The 21,016-nt window shown below is 37.6% G+C and overlaps 1 protein-coding gene across 1 annotated transcript; it reads right to left on the reverse strand.

The window, feature by feature from the left end:
• Positions 1 to 1,564: 1,564 nt before the first annotated feature.
• Positions 1,565 to 3,845, reverse strand: LOC108535226 (60 kDa heat shock protein, mitochondrial). The gene has a single exon (XM_017881121.1). It carries the CDS (start codon positions 3,645 to 3,647, stop codon positions 2,043 to 2,045), a length of 1,605 nt encoding a protein of 534 aa, XP_017736610.1. The 5' UTR covers positions 3,648 to 3,845; the 3' UTR covers positions 1,565 to 2,042.
• Positions 3,846 to 21,016: the final 17,171 nt, after the last annotated feature.

The following is a 21,016-nucleotide window of genomic DNA, read 5'->3' on the forward strand; positions in this document are numbered from 1 at the left end:
CTACGCTCTCTCTATTCACCATTTTATCCCCTGTCTAACCCCTGGCAACCACTGATCATTTTACTGACTCCATAGTTTTGCCTTTTCTAGAATGTCATATAGTTGGAATTACACAGTGTATAACCTTTTACGATTGGCTTCTTTCACTTAGTAATATGCATTTAAGTTTTAAAGTCTACCACGCTTTTAAAATGTCTTGATAGCATATTTCTTTTTAGCACTGGATAATATCCCATTGTCTGGATGTACTGGAGTTTATTTATCCATTTGCCTATGGAAGAGCATTTTGGTTAATTCCAAGTTTGAGCAATTATTAATAAAGATGCTATGAACATCCATGTGCAGGTTTTTGTGAGGGTGTGTTTTCAACTCATTTTGAGTAAATACCAAGGAGTATGATTTCTGGATCCTATGTTAAGAATATCTTCAGTTTTGTGTGAAGCTGCCAAACTGTCTTCCACAGTGTCTGTGCCATTTTGAATTCTCACCAGCAATAAATGAGAGTTCCTTTTGTTCCACATGCTCACCAGTATCTGGTGGTGTCAGTTTTCCAGATTTGGGGCAACCTAATAGGTGTATAGTAGCATTTTGTTGTTTAAATGTGCACTTCCCTAATGACGTATGATGTGCAGCATCTTGTTGTATGCTTATTTGCCATCTATATAGGTTTTTTGGTGAAGTGTTTGTTAGGTCTTATGCCCACTCACAGACTTTTAAAGTTTGAGACTAATCAGGTTATATTCTAGATAACACTGATTGAAATACTTTCTCACAGAATCAACCTAAGTGCCCATCAACAGTGGATTGGAGAAAGAAAATGTGCTACATATACACCACGAAATACTACTAATCCATAAAAAAGAATAAAATTGTGTCCTTTGCAGCAACATGTATGCTGCTGGAGGCCATTATCCTGAGTGAATTAATGCAGAAACAGAAATATCGCATGTTCTCACTCATAAGTGGGAGCTAATGCATACACACGGACATAAAGATGGAAACAATAGACACTGGGGACCCCAAAACAAGGGAAGGTAGAAGGAGATCAAGTGTTGAAAAGCTACACATTGGGTACTATGTTCAGTATTAGGGTGGTGGGTTCAGTAGGAGCCCAAACTCCAGCATTATGCAATATACTGATACAACAAACCTACACAGGCACCCCCTTGAATCTAAAATAATCATATTTAAAAAGACAGAAAACAGTTACTTTCAAGATTATGATTTAATTTAGGGTTTAAATTCCTTTATTCTATTCATCTATCTTTTTTCTTTCTTTCTCTTTTTTTTTCTTTTCTCTTTTCCTTTCTAACAAAAACAAGAGAATATGCATGTGATTTGGTGACGTGATATAGAAGGTAGCAGATAGAATTGCCAGACAAAATATAGGACACAGTTAAATTTGAATTTTAGATAAAGAATAAACAATTTTTAGCATAAGTATGTTTCAAATATTTAATTATTTCTTATTTATTTGAAATTCAAATTTAACTGGGTATCTTGTATATTTTTCTTGTCAATTACATTTTAAATTTTCCTTGGTCATGGTAATTTTCCTCACAAGTTTTTTTTTTTTTTTAACTTCAAACAAATTTTTATTACACAAAGGTTGTCACATAATTGGATATTTCTCTACTTTGTACACAATTATTCTCTCTCCCCACAGAAAGGCTGCTTAACTTCTCATCTGGTGGTGGCAAGCACTAAAATCCTGATTTTAACAGAATAGTAGTAAAAATGCCTCAGTGATTTAAGTTGAAAGCAGTACATTGGTACATGGCTCTTGTACCCATTATCAGGAATGTACAAATGTTTTTTATTCAAAAATACAAAATAAATTATCTGTAGGCATGGACAATGACAGCAGTAAACCATTATATATTTTGTCAACTGAAACCAGTAACTGATGGTTATAGTGATTTTCAGCCAGCCTTTTTCTTCATTTTCTCCAACTGACTTCTCTGAAGTTATTGGTGAGGAACACTGCCTTGGGCTTCCTGTCACAGTTCATTAATAAAGGTAAAGCACTACTAGTCTTGCAGTTAGAACATGCCACCTCCCATACCACCTCCCATTCCACCCATTGCACCCATTGCAGGGTCCTTCTCTTCTTTAGGAATTTCTGTGACAACAACTTCTGCTGTAGTTAACAGAGAGGCCACACCAGCAGCATCCAATAAAGCAGTTCTCACAACCTTTGTTGGGTCAATAATTCCTTTGTCCACCATATTCACAAAATCTCCAGCCATAGCATCATAACCAACTTCTGAGGAACTTTGCATAATTTTCTCAACTATCAAAGATCCTTCAACACCTGCATTCTTAGCAATGGTCATTGCTGGAATTTTGAGTGTTCTTTTAATAATTTCTATACCAATTTTTTGATCTTCATTAGCTGGAGTCAATGAGTCCAAGGCTGGAATGCATCGAAGCAGGGCACAACCCCCTCCCAAAACAATGCCTTCTTCAACAGCAGCTCTTGTAGCATTAAGGGCATCTGTAACTCTGTCTTTCTTTTCATTCACTTCAACATCACTTGTCCCACCAACCTTCAGCACAGCTACTCCATCTGAAAGTTTTGCCAGCCGTTCATTCAGTTTTTCCTTTTCATATTCACTAGTTGTGACATCTAACTGCTCAATGATTTCTTGAATACGTTTTTCAATTTTAGCCTTGTCACCTTTTCCTTTTAAGAGCATGGCATCGTCTTTGGTCACAATGACCTCTCCAACTTTTCCTAAGTCATGAGGCTGAACGTCTTCAACATTTAGGGTCAACCCCTCTTCTCCAAACACTGCACCACCAGTAGCAATAGCCATATCTTTAAGCTGGTTCTTTCTATTGTCACCAAACCCTGGAGCCTTGACTGCCACAACCTGAAGACCAACCTTTAGCCTATTCAAGACGAGTGTACTTAGAGCTTCTCCATCCACGTCTTCAGCGATTATGACCAAAGGCTTACGGTGAGCATTGGCAATTTCAAGAGCAGGTACAATGGACTGGACACTAGAAATTTTCTTTTCACTCAGCAGAACATAGGCATCCTGGAATTCACATTTCTGACCTTTTGATGTATTAATAAAGTATGGAGAAATATAGCCTCGATCAAATTTCATGCCTTCGATAATTTCTAATTCATCATTCAGCGTTTTTCCATCCTTTACTGTGATGACACCCTTTCTTCCAACCTTTTTCATTGCATCAGAGATGATATTGCCAATTTCTTTGTCTCCATTTGCAGAAATCGTAGCAACCTGTGCAATTTCTTCAGGGGTAGTCACAGGTTTAGACTGCTTTTTAAGTTCAGCAATTACAGCATCAACAGCTAACATCACACCTCTCCTGATTTCCACGGGATTAGCACCTTTGCTAATCTTCTCGAAGCCTTCCTTGGCTATAGAGTGTGCCAGTACAGTAGCAGTGGTAGTGCCATCCCCAGCCTCTTCATTTGTGTTATTGGCAACATCTTGAACAAGTTTAGCTCCAATGTTTTTATATTTATCCTTTAAGTCAATTGACTTTGCAACAGTCACACCATCTTTTGTTACTTTGGGACTTCCCCAGCTCTGCTCAATAATCACTGTTCTTCCCTTTGGCCCCATTGTAACGGCCACAGCATCGGCTAAAAGGTCTACACCTTGAAGCATTAAGGCTCAGGCATCTGCACCAAATTTTACATCTTTGGCATAAGCCCGAGTGAGATGAGGAGCCAGTACCCTGGACACCGGTCTTATCTGGCGAAAGACTGTGGGTAACCGAAGCATTTCTGCGGGGCGGCGGCGGGGCGTGCGCGCAGCGAGACAAGTCGTCGGCGGCGAGTGAGGGACAGAGTGCAGGGCGCACACGGCTCCTCACAAGTTTTTAAGTCAGCTGTAAACTCTCAAAATGTTAATGTAGAAGAGGAGAAAAGCTGACTAAGTTTAAGGGGGTAGCGGGGAAATAGCAACTTGGCCATGATTTCTCAGTTGATTGTTTTCAGGCATCTTTTTTCCTTAGTAAGTTTTGTCCTACTCATCTACGTGATCACTTAGATTTAACCAAATTACTATCTTAGCTGAAGTCATGGCATCTTTCTCATAAAATGGTAGATTTGAAACACAGAAAATAAGTACATTGTTCTTTCTATTCAATTACACAACATATTGGGTAGAATCAGAATATTCAGCAGTACATTGCCTAAATTGGTGTTTGCCCCCAGTAACAACTGTGCTTCTGATTTGCTACAGATTTTAAGAGAAGGGTAACTACATCCTTCTCTTTAAACTTATCTTTCTTGTAAAAAAAAAAGCATTACACTTTTTGGAATAAAAAGTTCTGCTTTTACTTCAGTAACTATTACTCTAGTTGGTTCATGATTCTCTTCCTTTGTCTCCATCTTTACATTCATTACTGCCATCTTTTCCTTGACTCTGCAATGTTTTATTGGAAAATGGTTAAAACCAACTACAACAACAACAATAACAAAACCCTGGATTACTCTGGGTAATATTTTTGCCAAATAAACTGGAGTTTCCAGGGGAAAATGAAAATCCAATCCAGAGTCCAGAGATAAACAAGCCTAACTAAAACACAGCAATCAATTTTCTTGTCAAGGCACTTGGTGCTCCTACTGATGGGTTCATTTTTTTTTTTTTCAGACTCAGCCTCCATCTTCCTCACAGATGTGTTCTCAGTTTTGCTGCTATAAAACCAAAATGTTGATTCTTGATATAATTTTGTTGAAATAAATAGGTAAGGAGACTATGTTTCAGCTAATATTTTATTAGCTTCATTTTTAGAATTACTAAGGTCGTTGTTCCCATGTTGCTGTTCAATATTTGCTAAATATTTATCAGAGTTCTTAAAAATAGGTTTCAGATCACAGAGTGGGCTTGCATTCAAGTGTTTAACTATCCAGTCATGAACAGTTTAAAGCAGCTAACTGCCTGTCTGGTACAGGGATTACTATGGCATGAATTACTCACGGTAAAAACAGAAGTGTGAGGCTACTGACTGTCGCTATTAGACTGTAGATCTGAAAATTTTTTCCTCAATTACAAGAATAGAATGAAACGTTGCCTTGGTTTCCTGGCTGCATTTGGACTGGTGAAGAAAAGGGCACTAGTTCTTGTTGTTTCCATTTGGCAGTCCTTGTAAAGGCTAACTCCACTACCATTACCAAATTCAGAAAATGCTTCTCCTTTCAGAATATACAACCAGTCCTTTGAAATCTTTGAAAGTCCAATCCCCTATCTGATTGAAATCCAACATTTCTATGTTTTGCTTTTTTTTTTGTTTTGTTTTTTTGTTTTTACTCTACTCTTCAAAATTTCCTCGTTGGCCACTGAGAATGTTCCCAGCTCTTCTGCTTCATCTTCTTGATTCCAATTCCTATCTGTCACTTCCTTCTCAGCAATCTTTTGGTCATTTTTTTGAACTTCCATGGTGGCTACCACAGTACTTGATGGATTGTGAAGCCCAGGTGCACAGGGAGCTACTAGTTTCTGGATGAGTGGGTGGGTCACTTCTGGTATTCTTTCAATGTACTTCCCACATGAAGTGCTTCGTAGTCAGCAAACCAGGAGTTTTTAACACCATGTCCTCCATGGGCCTCATCTCTCTATGTTGGGGAGTGAGGAGGAGAGTTGTCTGTCTCCCAGAAGACCACTGGAGTAACAGCACTAAACACACTCCATTTTGTAATTCCAAGAGCATCCGACACTTTTATTTGCTAAATCCTCCAACCCTTTAGCGGGGATCTGGATATTCCAAGGAAAAGATGAGAAGCATCATCAAGACTGAAAGGACTGACATCACTAGTAGAAACTAAGGGGGAGGGTCTTGATTGCCGAGAGAGGTAATTGAGGTCCCTACACAATGGAGTCACATATACTTCCCCCTTGTAAGCCCCTAGATAGGGGAAACCACTTGGGAGGGGTGTTTGTTTGTTTGTTTGTTTTTGGATACTAAACTACATAATTTCCTGAAAGCAACTGTTTTGAATCAATGTTACTTAGAAGTAGTGATATTGAGTGTTTTCCAGTGAGCAGAAGTTGACACTCTTGGGAAAGTTAAAGTTACATTTTAACAAATCAGTTGTGACAGTAAATTTTAATGTGTGATAACTGCCTTTTGGAGATGTATTTACAGTACCAAGATGTGGTGCCAGGATTACATGTAGTAGGAGAACAGGAGCAGGAAGCTCCCTTCCCTGCCCCAGACACACACACACACACACACACACACACACACACACACACCACAGGATGATGCCTGTGCTACTGATGACAGTCGCCAGTGCAGGTCTCTGGATACCCCACCACCACCACTTTCCAAGAAGAGCCAGGGACATCGAACACTATATCCTCCATGGGAGTTTACAAGAGAAGCAGAGGGATCTCTGAATCAGAGGTGCTTCCATAGATGGTGTTTTAGACAAAACACAACATAAGAGGGGTTTTAGATGAAGTGTGGGAGAGATGATGAGACTTGTGCTCTGATGGCTTCTTGTAAGACACAACATCATTAGAGTCAATATAGCAGATTCAGTGATAGTGTATCTTCAATATGAAGTCTGGAAGTCTGATTTTCTTTATAATTCTTCACAGTAGCTAGCACAGTGATCTATTTAAAAGGACAAATTGGTAAACAAAACCAAATGTTACTGAGCACATATGCTCTGAAAAAACAGAAATTGGGAAATTCCCATTGGCGAATCTGTTTTTAGTGTTGACTGAATACCTGTGGTCTGGATCTGCTGAACATCAGTGTCCTTACAGCTCTTCAAACCATGTGTACAGGATTCTTCCTGACACACTTGTCAGGAATTGTAGCACCTCTTATTATTAGCAGATTTTGAAACATAACAACATAAAACATTATTTAAATATAGGCTTTGAGACAATCCTCACCAAATGGGTGTTTATTGAAAATTTATAACTGGTTTCCATTAACAAATGGATAATTTCAGAGCTGTTCAACACAATATTATTTTGTCTATAATGTCATTTAAGTAAAACATGACATTGTACTAATTTTTGAAAGCAAGTAAATTATTTCTTCTTCAAAATGCATTAAGTACTTGATGAATACCAGATACTTGAAAAACATAAAGGTTGCTCTTGAGAGATTTATGGTCTAGTAGGGAAAAGCAGTTAAATAAATTAGGTTAATATATTACAGATGGGAGGGGAGCAGTAACCTGTACCAGCCTCAACCAACCACCCAGAGTATGTTCCACACTTGCTAAAAGAAAGACAACTTTCATTGACACAACTTCATACATAAAGTCTGTCCTACAAATGAACAAGAAAGACAAAAATATCTGAATAAAAAAATGAATTAAGCAAATAAACATATAATATACAAAGGAAAATTACAAATGGCTAATACATAAATCTATTGATATCATTAAGGAGAAACTTAAGAATTTTAAAAATAAAGTCATGTGATAATTATCTAATGAAATGTTAAAGAATAAAATTAGTAAATTAGTAATCATACATAGTTTTAAGGAGAATATAGAAAACAGGTGCTTTTCAAAACTGCTAGTAGAAGTGTAAATACATATCACATTTCTAGAAGGTAATATGAAAGTACATATTAAATCCTTGTTATATGCATACCTGTCAATCTAGCAATTTAATTTTAGGAATTTAACTCAAAACATAATTAGACGTATATATAGAAGATATTATAAGGATACTCCTTGAAGCATATATTATAATAGCAAATGCTTGGAAACAACCTAACTATCCAAAACAGGAAGATTACTTAAAGAATAGCATTATATTGGTTTTAAAAGCAAGCATGGGTTCTGATTCCATTCCTGACTTTCTTACTAGCTGTATGCCATTCTTGGGGTGACAGGGGAGAAACAGGGATGTATATCTACATGTGTATTTAAAATATGCAGATTGTATTTGATGGCAGGAAAAATATTCGTAATACACAGTTTGTTGGAAAGCAAGTATTATTGTATAGCATATTTTCATTTACAAAAGTATTTACACACATATACATACAGACAATATTGGTTGTCTATCTAACAATCATTCCCTAAACCGTCTTACTGGCTAGCAGAGCTCACCTCACACTTTAAGGCTGGAAATGCTAATAACTAACTTTCCCAGATTCCTCTACATTATGGTCATGGGCATATGACTTAATTTTGCCCAACAGAACTGGAGAGGAGGTATACCTGGCGCTTCTGGGAAAATTTTTCCTTCCTGAGAAAAAGAAAGATATAAGGAGAAACTCCACATTCTGGCTCTGTAAGAGGCAGTGAGAAAGGTGATGTCTGAGCTTGAGTGACCATTTTGCAACCATAATAAGACAAGCCAAGGAACAAAAGCCAGTATGCCATGGACACTGGAGCAGCTTAGACAATGTATTACTCTGCTCAGGCTGCCAGGAAAAAAAAAAAAAAAAAAAAAAAACCGACTGGGTGGCTTAAACAACAGAAATAAATGTATTCTCTCACAGCCCTGGAGGCTGGAAGTCCAAGATCAAGATGCCAGCAGAGTTGGTTTCTTGGCATGCCTTTCCACCTTGCTTGCTGAGTCCCCTTCTTGCTGTGTCCTCATGTGGCCTTTCCCCTGTGCATGCACAGAGAAAAGAGCTATCTCTGGTGTCTCCTGCTCTTCTTTTAAGGACAGCAGTCCTATTAGGACAACACCTTTATGACCTTACTTAACCTTAATTATCTCCTCAAAGGCCTTATCTCTAAATATAGACATGTTAGGGATGAGAGCTTTAACATATGAACTTGTGGAAAAACGATTCAGTCCATAGTGGACAATAACCATTTAACTAACGACCCTGTGATTACACATGTGTATGTACCTTAGCAATTATATTTAATGCTCGGGGGAAAGTCTGGGAAAGCCGAAAGCTGGAATTAGACAAAGACACAAAGATTTAGTTTTCTTTCAATTTCACTTGAAAATAAAAGCATGACTTTATAAGCAAGACATATCATTGCAAGGCAGAAGAACCAGCTCTGTAAATCTAAAAATCACACTGTATTTAACAAATGTTCTTCAAAGAGAAGGCATCCCTATCTGTTGCAATCTATATTTTTAAAACACACTAAAAATAGGTCAGAAAATCATTTGCACCTGGAGAATATGTACTCTCAACAGTCAATTCCCACAGATTATAAAATTGTGTCTCTGAACGCAAAACAGTTTAATAAAATATGTTAACAGTAAGCATACTTTCCTCAGGAATTTGTTCTATTACTGGAAATTATGTAAATAGCTTCTCCTGTTTTCTTCAGGAATTTTTAAAACTTTATTTACATGTGTCTTCCACATTTTTCAGAGAAAATATTTACTAACAAACTTTGTGGGATTATCTCAACTATTTACATGGCTGTTTATTTCTTTTAAAGTCTGCACCATTACACAACTTTACATTCCAATTTGTGAAATTGCCGTACTAATTAAAATAAGATTTGCTATTGTACTATTCTCTGCACTTTATTTTAATGGTGGAAGTTTTGCCACATGAAAGGGACCAGATTTGTCATTAAATTTCAAGGTATTCGTAAGCAGAATTTAGTCTAGAAACATTATAAAAAATGCTTCTTTTGAAATTATGAAAAAGGCTCCGAAAAGAGTCGTGTCATTTAAGTGTAAAATACAGAATCATTTAAGTGTCATTTAAGTTGCACCATTTAAGTGCCTCATATGGAATCACTCATGAGGAGACAGCAGGAGTCCAGAGGGTGACTGAGGGATCTGAAGGATGTGCAGGTGTGGGCAGGCATAGGGCACAGTGTGCCAGCTGGTACTTTAGTGGCCAATAAGTTCTCATGACAACCAGTCATCTCACTGGTCCAATAATTTTTCTTTATTAAAAGAATTTCCTTCTGCTACCTTGTAAGTGGAATTACTACTGCCTAAGAAAACAGGTCTCCCAGTAGATGACATACCATAAAATGTAGAGAAGATAGAGGGGAAAAATCTAGACAGTTTAAGATAATATGCTGGCTTGCACATGTTTGCTTTAGTTACTATTACAGCTAATAGCTGTATCATCAAAGCACTTAAATCTAAAAACGTCATTTGGTAAAATCACTCAGTTTTCACTTAAATGGCAAATGAAAGGATTTATATGTATTCCAAAAACCCATAAGTGCTCTGCAACAATTTATGACTGGTTAACAGCTTAGAGGTACGTATTGGTTGACACTACACAGTTATATTCAGTGGAAAATGGCAACTAAACATGAAGACTAATAGAAAGAAAGGCAGCTACATTTTTCCTTCCACTTATTTTAATTTGTGGATTTATTCTGATGCATGTTCAAAATTTCTAAATCTAGAAGTTATGTCATCACCATGGTATTAGTTTCCTAGGGTTATGATAACAAAATACCATAACCTTTGTGGCTTAATTAACAAATTTATTGTCTCATAGTTCTGAGGTTAGTGATCTGAGGTTAAGGTATTAGAAGGGTCAGATTTTTTCCAAGGGCTCTGTTCCAGGACACTCTCCTTGGATTATGCATAGTCATCTTCATGCTCATGTGGTCTTCACCCTATATGTCAGTCTAGCTCCAAAATCCTCCTTTTTATAAGGATGCCAGTCATATTGAATTGAGTCCACTCTCATCACCTGATTTTTAACTTGGTAAAGACTATTGAGATAGTGGGAGTTAAGACTTCAGCATAGGAAAGAGGACACAATTCAACCCGTAACAATCATAAATCTCAACAGTCATGACTGCAAATATGGAAACATACATGCTTAAGAGGCAGGCACTAGAGATCATCTTTCCAGCTCATTATGGAAGCGGAGGGTCTTTTCATCCAGGGGAGAACACTGGCAGTCTTTTAGGTTTTCACTAACACCAAATAATCATATCACCTGCTCCTTTAATTTCTCAAAGTTAATGCACTGTTGCTTTTAAGTGATGTGAGATATTTACAGAATAGAAGATGATTTAAAATATATGCTTTGTGCGCATTCCTTTTAAAATTATAAGTAAACTTTTGAATCTCATCCCAGTATTTTGGGAGTTCGAGGCAGGCAGATTTCTTGATGTCAGGAGTTTGACACCAGCCTGGCCAACATGATGAAATGCCATCTTTACTAAAAACACAAAAGTTAGCCAGGCATGGTGGTGCATGCACGCCTGTAATCTTAGTTACTTGGGAGGCTGAGGCAGGAGAATCTTTTGAACCCAGGAGGCAGAGGTTACAGTGAGCCAAGATCGCACCACTGCACTCCAGCCTGGGTGACAGAGCAAGACTCCATCGTACAAAAGAAAAAATAAAATAAAGTATGCTCTTTAATCAAGTGAGTCATTGAAGGTCTACCTCAAAGTCCACTCCACCGAATCGATACCTGGGATCTTGTTATGTTAACTCCTTGCAGGGTGTTTGGTCACAGACTTACATTTTTATTTTAATCCTCAGTTTATCAAGGTAATATTGGAAGCAGGCCTTTGAATTTTGATTCTAGATTTACTAAGAAACTACTGCTGCCTATTTTTTGCTAAGTTTGGTCATTAGGAAAAGAATTGTCTTTCTCAACAGCCAACTTGTTTTCTCTTCTCTAAAAGTGAAAATTACATTAATTTAAAATGTCATCTTTTTTGCACTGGTGATCTGTTATCAGAGTGTATGTTTTCAGAATAATTATGTTGAGTTTTACATTGGGCGTATTTGTTTTTCTCCTCTTAAATGTATTGTATTTTTTTAAAAAAACTTGTGTGGGGGGTGGGGTGTACTGTTTGGCAAATTTCTCTCTAAAACTTTTTGGAAATGCATGGGAGAAGTGAGTTAACGACTTGAAATTTAATATACATGAAAATATATTTATTTTGTTCTTTATATTGTCTATTAACCCATGCCCACAACTATGATGACAAAATTACTCTTAATAACTAAGGATAATTAAGAAAATTATATCTGTCCATAGATTGAATGGTTCTTAAAGTTTATGAATACCTGTTATTCCAACTGCATCACATGGCTGAATGATGAGTACCGGATGATTTAAGCAAATGTCACCCGAAATACTATGGGAATTTTAATAGCCTCCTTAATAGGCATAGTTAAGAACTACCTGTTGTCTTAGCAACATGTGACTTACTAAGGGCTTAACTAAAATTGAGTCTGCTAAAGGTATTCTCAGTAACTTTAAAGCTGAGGTTATGCTTCCCTACTGTCAAGACACTTGTGTTAATCTGCTGTGAGTAGGACTATAAGAGAATTTTATATCAAATCTAAAATCAAGTTCAGAGACAGAAATTTTAAATAATACTTCTTTTGTATATTTTATAAATTAATTTTGTTTGCTTTTATCTGAAGTATCACCAAAATTTGATGAACATTTGAGATTGAACATTCTATTCATGTGCATTTATAAGTTGGGTAACACTTAAACAAATTCCTTAATTTATCTGACTCTCAGAATCCCCAAATCAGATAATTATACATTCATATCAAGGTTGTTTTGTTATTAAATGAGTAGATCAATCTTTCATTGATTGATGTATAACTCTTAGACATATTAAATTACCAATTGGGTAATAACCAAGTTCTTATCTTCCCACTTCTGTTCAGGAAAATATTTCATATCTGGGGTATTTTATTTTAATTTTTATTACATAAGCTGAATCAATCAGAGTATAAACTTTAACTCAGAATTTAGACCAGTTGCAGTTTTCTGTCTTTTCTATAAGAATTCTTTTTCACAAAGGATATTAATCCAGAGTCCCTGCTTACCTATCAAGTTTCTTCATGTAAAAAGAAAACCTTATAACCCAATAACTCCCCCCACTAATTGATATGTACACTATTCTATCTGCTGGGCCTATTTGCTTGTGTTTGATAATTCAATAGTATTTTTCTTTTGTGATGAGATGTTTATGCCCCATCTTTCATTATGATGTAGTGTTAGCCAATTGCCTGTCTCATTCTCACTGATCATCTGTTCACTCTCCTTGGGACAGCTTCTGATTTCTTAGTCCAAATGGAGCTATGATGCCTGGAAATGAGGCAGATGAGTTTATGCAGGGGTAGGTTACCTGGTTTTGGTCAAAATGTTTTAATAAATCATATGTGAATTCCACAATATTCTTTTCTAAAAATAGATGAAGTCATACTCTTAAGTCTCAGTAGAAAATCTGAAAATCTAAATTAGGGTGTGAAACTTCTCACACCTCAAGTTATAGGGTAACATATTTTCACATACCATTCATGAAAAAAAGACATTATAATAATAGTTTGTATACTAAATATGTTGATGTAACTTCAGATCTTTGTAGACTCAATAGATCTATGCCAAAATAAAAAAGGAAAGAGTAACCAATATGTATGAACTAAATACTTGAAGTTGTTTAAGTTAATATATCATGTTCCCCACAGTGTTGACTTAATCAAAATTGGAGAAGCTTGATAGATTGCTGAATGGCAGTAACATACCTTAATCCACACATGCAATTATTTTATTCTATTCATATGTATGTATCATATTTCCATATATCTAATATAAATAATGTTCCAAATATAATCCATTCCACTTAATATGTAAAACTTTTCATGAAACGAGTATCTTTTGTGTGTGTGTGTGTGATGGAGTCTAGCTCTGTCACCCAGGCTGGAGTGCAGTGGCATGATCTCGGCTCACTGCAACCTCCGCCTCTCAGGTTCAAGCAATTCTCCTGCCTCAGCCTCCCAAGTAGCTGGGACTACAGGTACATGCCACCACACCTGGCTAACTTTTTGTGTTTTTAGTAGAGATGGGGTTTCACCATGTTAGCCAGGATGGTCTCAATCTCCTGACCTCATGATCCGCCTGCCTTGGCCTCCCAGACTGCTGGGTTTACAGGCATGAGCCACTATACCTGGCCAAACTGAGTAGCTTTAAACTTGTAACCAAAGGAATAAAATTATCTGTGTTTGTTTTTAAAATATATTTCAGTGTCCGTGGGACTCAGTATTAAAGGTGTTGTCAAAAGAAACAACTGGATGATAATTCAATATTACTTGTCAACTAAGGATTTTTTGCTGTTTTTTGTTTGCTTTTTTTTTTTTTTTTTTTTTTTTTTTTTTTTTTTTTTTTTTTTTTTTGAGATTAAATCTCACTTTATGGCCCTGACTGGAGTGCAGTGACATGATATCGACTCAATGCAGCCTCTGCCTCTGGGTTCAAGCCATTCCCCTGCCTCAGCCTCTGGAGTAGCTGGGATTATAGACTTGCACAACCACATCTGGCTAATTTTTTTGTACTTTTTAATAGAGATGGGATTTCACCATGTTGCCCAAGGTTAATCTCAAACTTCTGACCTCAAGTGATCCACCAACTTCAGCCTCCCAAAATACTGGGATTACAGGCATGAGTCATCGTGCCCAGCCTCAACTAAGGTTTTTGAAATTATTCGCAAAATTTCATCCTCCCTATATCTACAGTTGCTACAATTGCCTCTCATTTATCTTCTTTTATGGCAGCAGAAACCCAGAATTAATGTGTTTAGAAAATGAAGTAAACAATTTAAAAATATTGTGAGTGATAACAACCAGAGAATGCTGTCAGAGCTTTAAAAATTCAACTTCATAATCCCATAACATATATGGCAGATCCATTTGGTGACAAGACCATCTGCAATTCCTGGTGCTAACAGAAAACTACATGACAGACTTCGTTTTTGTTTTTGTATTTTGAGTACTTTAATCTTATTTCATCCACTTGAATGTCAGTTCTGCTGCCAAAGAAATTTAGCAATTACTCTATGTAGTGTTTGCATTAGAAGCTGCTCAAAACAATAAGTGCATAGTGAATAGGTTCCAGAAAACTAAACTCAGAGCGTGAGAATGTACAGAAAATATGCTGTAATTTACCTAATAAAAATTATATGTTTTGTTGTTTGTTTTTTTTTGAGATGGAGTCTCGTTCCATTGCTCAGGCTGGAGTGCAGTGGCACGATCTCAGCTCACTGCAACCTCCACCTCCCAGGTTCAAGCTATTCTCCTGCGTCAGCCTCCTGAGTAGCTGGGACTACAGGTGTGTGCCACTACACCTGGCTAATTTTTTGTATTTTTAGTAGAACATCCTGTGTTGTCAGGATGGTCTTGATCTCCTGACCTCGTGATCCACCCGCCTTGGTCTCCCAAAGTGCTGGGATTACAGGCATGAGCCACTGTGCCCAGCCAATAAAAATTCTTGATAGCACAGATTTATTTTTGTTTTTATTGAGATACAATATATGTCTATGATTTACCATCTTTGTTGTTCTATTTTATCAATCTGCTATCTTTATGGGATTCACTTTTAAAATTTGTTAAATTTTAAATTTTCAGGTAGCAGAATGTTATTACATTAGTAATATTTTAAGTAATTTGCAGTTTTCATTTGTCTAATAGCCTAAATTTATAAAGTTTTAAACTTATCATCTGTATGAAATTATATAAAATAGCATCATAGTTCCTAAAATCAGCAAGTTCTACCATTGCTCACAGCTTTTTGTAAACTGAACGTGAAGTGAGATAGTCACTGAAATGCATTTTCCCCATCTTATCTGTAGATTATTTAAAAGGCATGATGACAACAATGAAACATAGTTAAATACACAGATAACTAAAACTATAAAACTAGTATGACCAAAGGAAAAAAAATTGATTTCTTTTGCATAGAAAGTAAACACTGCTAGGATGGGCGTTGTGGCTCATGCCTGTAATCCTAGCACTTTGGGAGGCCAAGGTGGGTAGATCACGCAGTCAGGAGATCGAGACCATCCTGGCCAACACAGTGAAACACTGTCTCTACTAAAAATACACAAAAGTAGCAGGGTGTGGTGGCATGCACCTGTAGTCCCAGCTACTTGGGAGGCTGAGGCAGCAGAATTACCTGAACCCAGAAGGCAGAGGTTGCAGTGAGCCAAGATTGCACCACTGCACTCCAACCAGGGCGACAGAGCAAGACTCATCTCAAAAAAAAAAGAAAAAAGAAAAGAAAAGAAAGAAAGTAAACACTGCTGATTTTATTAGACATCTATGTGCTTTTATGTAGGACTTCTTGCTATGATCATGCAATTTATAGCCAGCCAAGAAGCTTGAGTGATGATCAAAATATTTCTTGCTGCATCTACCAAGTGCTGCTGTTTCACTTGCACTCTGTGAAGCCAGAGGCAGAATCTTTTTTCCAATGTATCAATGTAGAGAGGATACCTTTTCTAAGTCACTGTATGTGATGCAGGAGAGTCAATGTGTGTGATGGCAGAGAAGCCCCATCTTTTGGATCATTTTATTTTTAGTTAAACCTACCCAAAAGGTGCCACTAAGGCTAATAATTTCATATAATATCAATCTGAGCAGTTTACTGTTTTAAAGCCTTCTGGAGAAGATGGCATTTTTGGTGTACATTGAAAACACTTTCAGAATTGGCTGAAATAAAATAAGAAATAATACAGAAGGAAATGTATCTATTCTCAAATGGCGGAACATCTCACAATTCACATAAGATGCATCAAATAATTTAAGAAAGATATAATTTAGTCCAAAATGAAGGCCGATCTTGGAAATGTTCCACTAACATTCCCCAGCATGTGGGCACAAGCACTGGAGAGTAGAGAGGGAAAGACAGGAAATTTCTGTACATTGCCCCATATCCACAGGTCATCTGTGGAGATGAAACTGGAAGAGACACCGGGAGCTTACCTATTACCATTATCTGTTACTATTACTTCTCCTCTAACTTTACTCTTAACTGACAGATGTTAGATGTGAAGGTGAGGACGGGTTGTTTGAGAAGTGGAAAAGAATATTCTCAAAGCCAACTCTGCAGTTTCAGACCAAAGATAACTTTGGAAGGGCAGTGGGGAACAAAACATGTGTTGATCTATGAAACAAAACTTGAGCTTTTTTCTAAACTGAATTCTCACCAAAGTGCTGGCTTATGCAGAAGCAAGGTGAACCAAGCAAAATTGGAGTGTCACAATTTGTAGCACAAGAGTCTCAACAAATTTATAGAAAAATTGGGCAAATGGAAGTAAAACAGAGCAAAACAAGAACTCAGATTTTATCTGCCCATGGTGTGATATTAACAGTGTAGACTGCTGAAGAAAATATAAACTATTAACATTTCACCCTCAAGCTTGAAAGGGAATATTTATACAATGCACAAGTAAACAAATAATGAAGTCAAATAAATTGCAACCACATTATTCTGGAGCAAATAGCAGGTGCAGTAATAATCATCCACTATGAGACAAATAGATAGAAAAATAGTGTAACCTGGAATTACGATAAAATATTATAGCTATAAAAATGATAAAAAAGAAAAGGAACAGTGGAGATCAGAAATACGTGAATTTTAGAAATTACTATATACATGTATCATTTAAAAACTTAAACCAATGTATCTGTACATTCAAGAAATGTTGAAGACTCAATGAAGCATGCTAAAAAATGAGTTAACATTATCACAAGGATGCCGTTCTATTTAAAATATTAAATAAGCACAACCAAACAAAAATTATGGAGAAAAATAATACCAATTGATAATTTATAACATCAAATCATCAGTATACAGAATACTCTAATAGCAGTATGGACAAGTAACTTCAGAAAAATTTATACAAAGTGAGGAAATGAACGAAGTGATAAAATGATAAGGAAAAGACATTAGGACTGATATTAGGGATCCAAAATACAAAGAACTGGTGTTCTTCAAAAAGTGACTGGGATAAATAGAACAGGAAGCTTCTTACAGATATTAGTGGACTTCCACGTATATATAATAGCCTAGCCACATTTCTTTATATCTTTTCTGACACAAATTTGCCCTAAAATGGCCTTACAGTAGTGAAAAATTGTATTAGTCAACACTGTTGAAGCAGCAGTGACAGATTACATTCTGGAAGATAGCAAGCTGATGGGAGGTGATATTGAAGAGAGATTCAGAAACTGGGAATACCATAAACCTGAGAGTTAAGGTGTGCCCTTACCTTTTTTGAGCGTCCAATGACCACTCACACTTTCAGTGATTCACTAGAAGGAATCACAGGACTCGGCAGATAATTTTACTAATGGCAAAGATTTATTACAGTGATAGAATAAAAATCAGTAAGAGAAAAGACACAGTGGATTCTGGAAAAACAAATGTTCAGGCTTCGTATTCTATCTTCCTTCCTTGTCACACACAGCACATATTCCCTCCATCAGGGAAAATGCAGCAACACTCTGTGTTATATTTCTGCTTAGGGGAGCCTGCTTGAGACTAATAATTTAGAATTTGTATTGGGGGCAGCCCAGTAAGTACCTTTTGGCTAGCAACTGCAAAAATTCCTGACTTTCAGAAGGAAAGCAAGTCTTCATTATAAATCTCAGTGTTTGCACAATCTAGGCACAGAAAAACTAACTTAACAGTTAGTGACAAAGTGAACATTTTGAAAGCCAAGTTACCAGATGCCTGCCAAGGGCAAACCATGCAAGCAGACTTTTCTACAGACCTTCTAACCTCAAATCTGCTGTGTTAACTCTTCGGCACAGTCCCATTCCCAACCTTTACTAAAAGACTCCTTCCAGAGGGGTGTGCCCAAGACGGCCGAATAGGAACAGCTCCAGCCTCCAGCTGCCAGCATGAGCGACAGAGAAGATGAATGATTTCTGCATTTTCAACAGAGGTACCGGGTTCATCTCACTCGGGCATGTCAGATAGTTAGTGCTGGTCCACGAGTGCAGCCCAACCAGTGAGAGCTGAAGCAGGGCAAGGCATCAACTCACCTGGGAAGCGCAAGGGGGAAGGGAATTCCTTTTCCTAGCCAAAGGAAATTGACACACACAACACCTGGAAAATTGGGTAACTCCCACCCTAATACTGCACTTTACCAAGGGTCTTAGCAAATGGTACACCACGAGATTATATCCCACACCTGGTCCAGAGGGTCCCACACCCATGGAACCTCCCTCATTGCTAGCACAGCAGTCTGAGATCTAACTGCAAGGTGGCAGCAAGACTGGGGAAGGACGCCGACCATTGCTGGGGCTTAAGTAGGTAAACAAAGCCACCAGGATGTTCGAATTGGGTGGAGCCGACCACAGTTCAAGGAGGCCGGCCTGCCTCTGTAGACTCCTTCTCTGGGAACAGGGCATAACTAAACAAAAAGCAGTAGAAATCTCAGCAGATGTAAATGCCCCTGTCTGACAGCTTTGAAGAGAGCAGTGGATCTCCCAGCACGGAGGCTGAGATCTCAGAACTGACAGACTGCCTGCTCAAGTGGGTCCCTGATCCCTGAGTAGCCTAACTGGGATACATCCCCCACTAGGTGCAGACTGACACCTCACACCTCACACAGCAGGGTATACCTCTGAGACAAAGCTTCCAGAGCAAGAATCAGACATCAACAGTCACTGTTCAGCAATATTCTATCTTCTGCAGCCTCCACTGCTGATACCCCAGCAAACAGGGTCTGGAGTGGACCTCAAGCAAACTCCAACAGACCTACAGCTGAGGGTCCTGACTGTTGGAAGGAAAACTAACAAACAGAAAGGACACCCACACCAAAACCCATCAGTACGTCACCATCATCAAAGACCAAAGGCAGATAAAACCACAAAGATGGGGAAAAAGCAGTTCAGAAAAGCTGGAAATTCTAAAAATCAGAGCACCTCTCCCCCTCCAGAGGAAAGCAGCTCATCACCAGCAATGGAACAAAGCTGGACGGAGAATGACTTTGACGAGTTGAGAGAAGAAGGCTTCAGCCAATCAAACTTCTCAGAGCTAAAGGAGGAACTACGTACGCAGTGCAAAGAAACTAAAAACCTTGAAAAAAGAATGGATGAATAGATAACTAGAATAATCAATGCAGAGAAGACGATAAAAGAACTGATACAGGTGAAAACCATAACATGAGAACTACGTGACAAATGCACAAGCTTCAGTAAACGACTTGATCAACTGGAAGAAACAGTATCACTGATTGAAGATCAAATGAAAGAAATGAAGTGAGAAGAGAAGTGTAGAGAAAAAAGAGTAAAAAGAAATGAACAAAGACTCCAAGAAATATGGGCTTATGTGAAAAGACCAAATCTACATCTGATTGGGGTGCCTGAAAGTGATGGGGAAAATGGAACCAAGTTGGAAAACACTCTTCAGGATATCATCTAGGAGAACTTCCTCAACCTAGTAAGGCAGGTCAACATTCAAATTCAGGAAATACAGAGAATGCCACAAAGATACTCCTTGAGAAGAGCAACTCCAAGACACATAATTGTCAGATTCACCAAAGTAGAAATGAAGGAAAAAATGTTAAGGGCAGCCAGAGAGAAAGGTCCGGTTACACACAAAGGGAAGCCCATCAGACTAACAGCAGATCTCTTGGCAGAAACTCTCCAAGCCAGAAGAGAGTGGGGGCCAATATTCAACATTCTAAAGAAAAGAATTTTCAACCCAGAATTTCATATCCAGCCTAACTAAGTTTCACAAGTGAAGGAGAAATAAATCCTTTACAGAGAAGCAAATGCTTAGAGATTTTGTCACCACCAGGCCTGCCCTACAAGAGATACTGAAGGAAGCACTAAACATGGAAAGGAACAACAGGTACAAGACATTGCAAAAACATGCCAAAATGTAAAGTCCATTGATGCTAGGAAGAAACTGCATCAACTAGCGAGCAAAATAACCAGCTAATATAATGACAGGATCAAGTTAACACATAACAATATTAACCTTAAATGTAAACAGACTAAATAGTCCATTTAAAAGACACAGACTGGCAAGTAGGATAGAGTCATGACCCATCAGTTTGCTGTATTCAGGAGACCCATCTCACATGCAGAGACACACACAGGCTCAAAATAAAGAGATGGAGGAAGATCTACCAAGCAAATGGAAATCAAAAAAAGGCAGGGGTTGCAATCCTAGTCTCTGATAAAACAGACTTTAAACCATCAAAGATCAAAAGAGACAAAGAAGGCCATTACATAATGGTAAAGGGATCAATTCAACAGGAAGAGCTAACTCTCCTAAATATATATGCACCCAATACAGGAGCACCCAGATTCATAAAGCAAGTCCTTAGAGA

This window comes from Rhinopithecus bieti, unplaced genomic scaffold (assembly GCF_001698545.2).
Source record: "Rhinopithecus bieti isolate Rb0 unplaced genomic scaffold, ASM169854v2 scaffold_12476, whole genome shotgun sequence".
In the NCBI taxonomy this organism is placed as follows: domain Eukaryota; kingdom Metazoa; phylum Chordata; class Mammalia; order Primates; family Cercopithecidae; genus Rhinopithecus; species Rhinopithecus bieti.

What these genes read in the sequence shown, in the direction of transcription:
- LOC108535226 (XM_017881121.1), bottom strand. Translation starts at nt 3,647, where the DNA reads ATGCTTCAAGGTGTAGACCTTTTAGCCGATGCTGTGGCCGTTACAATG.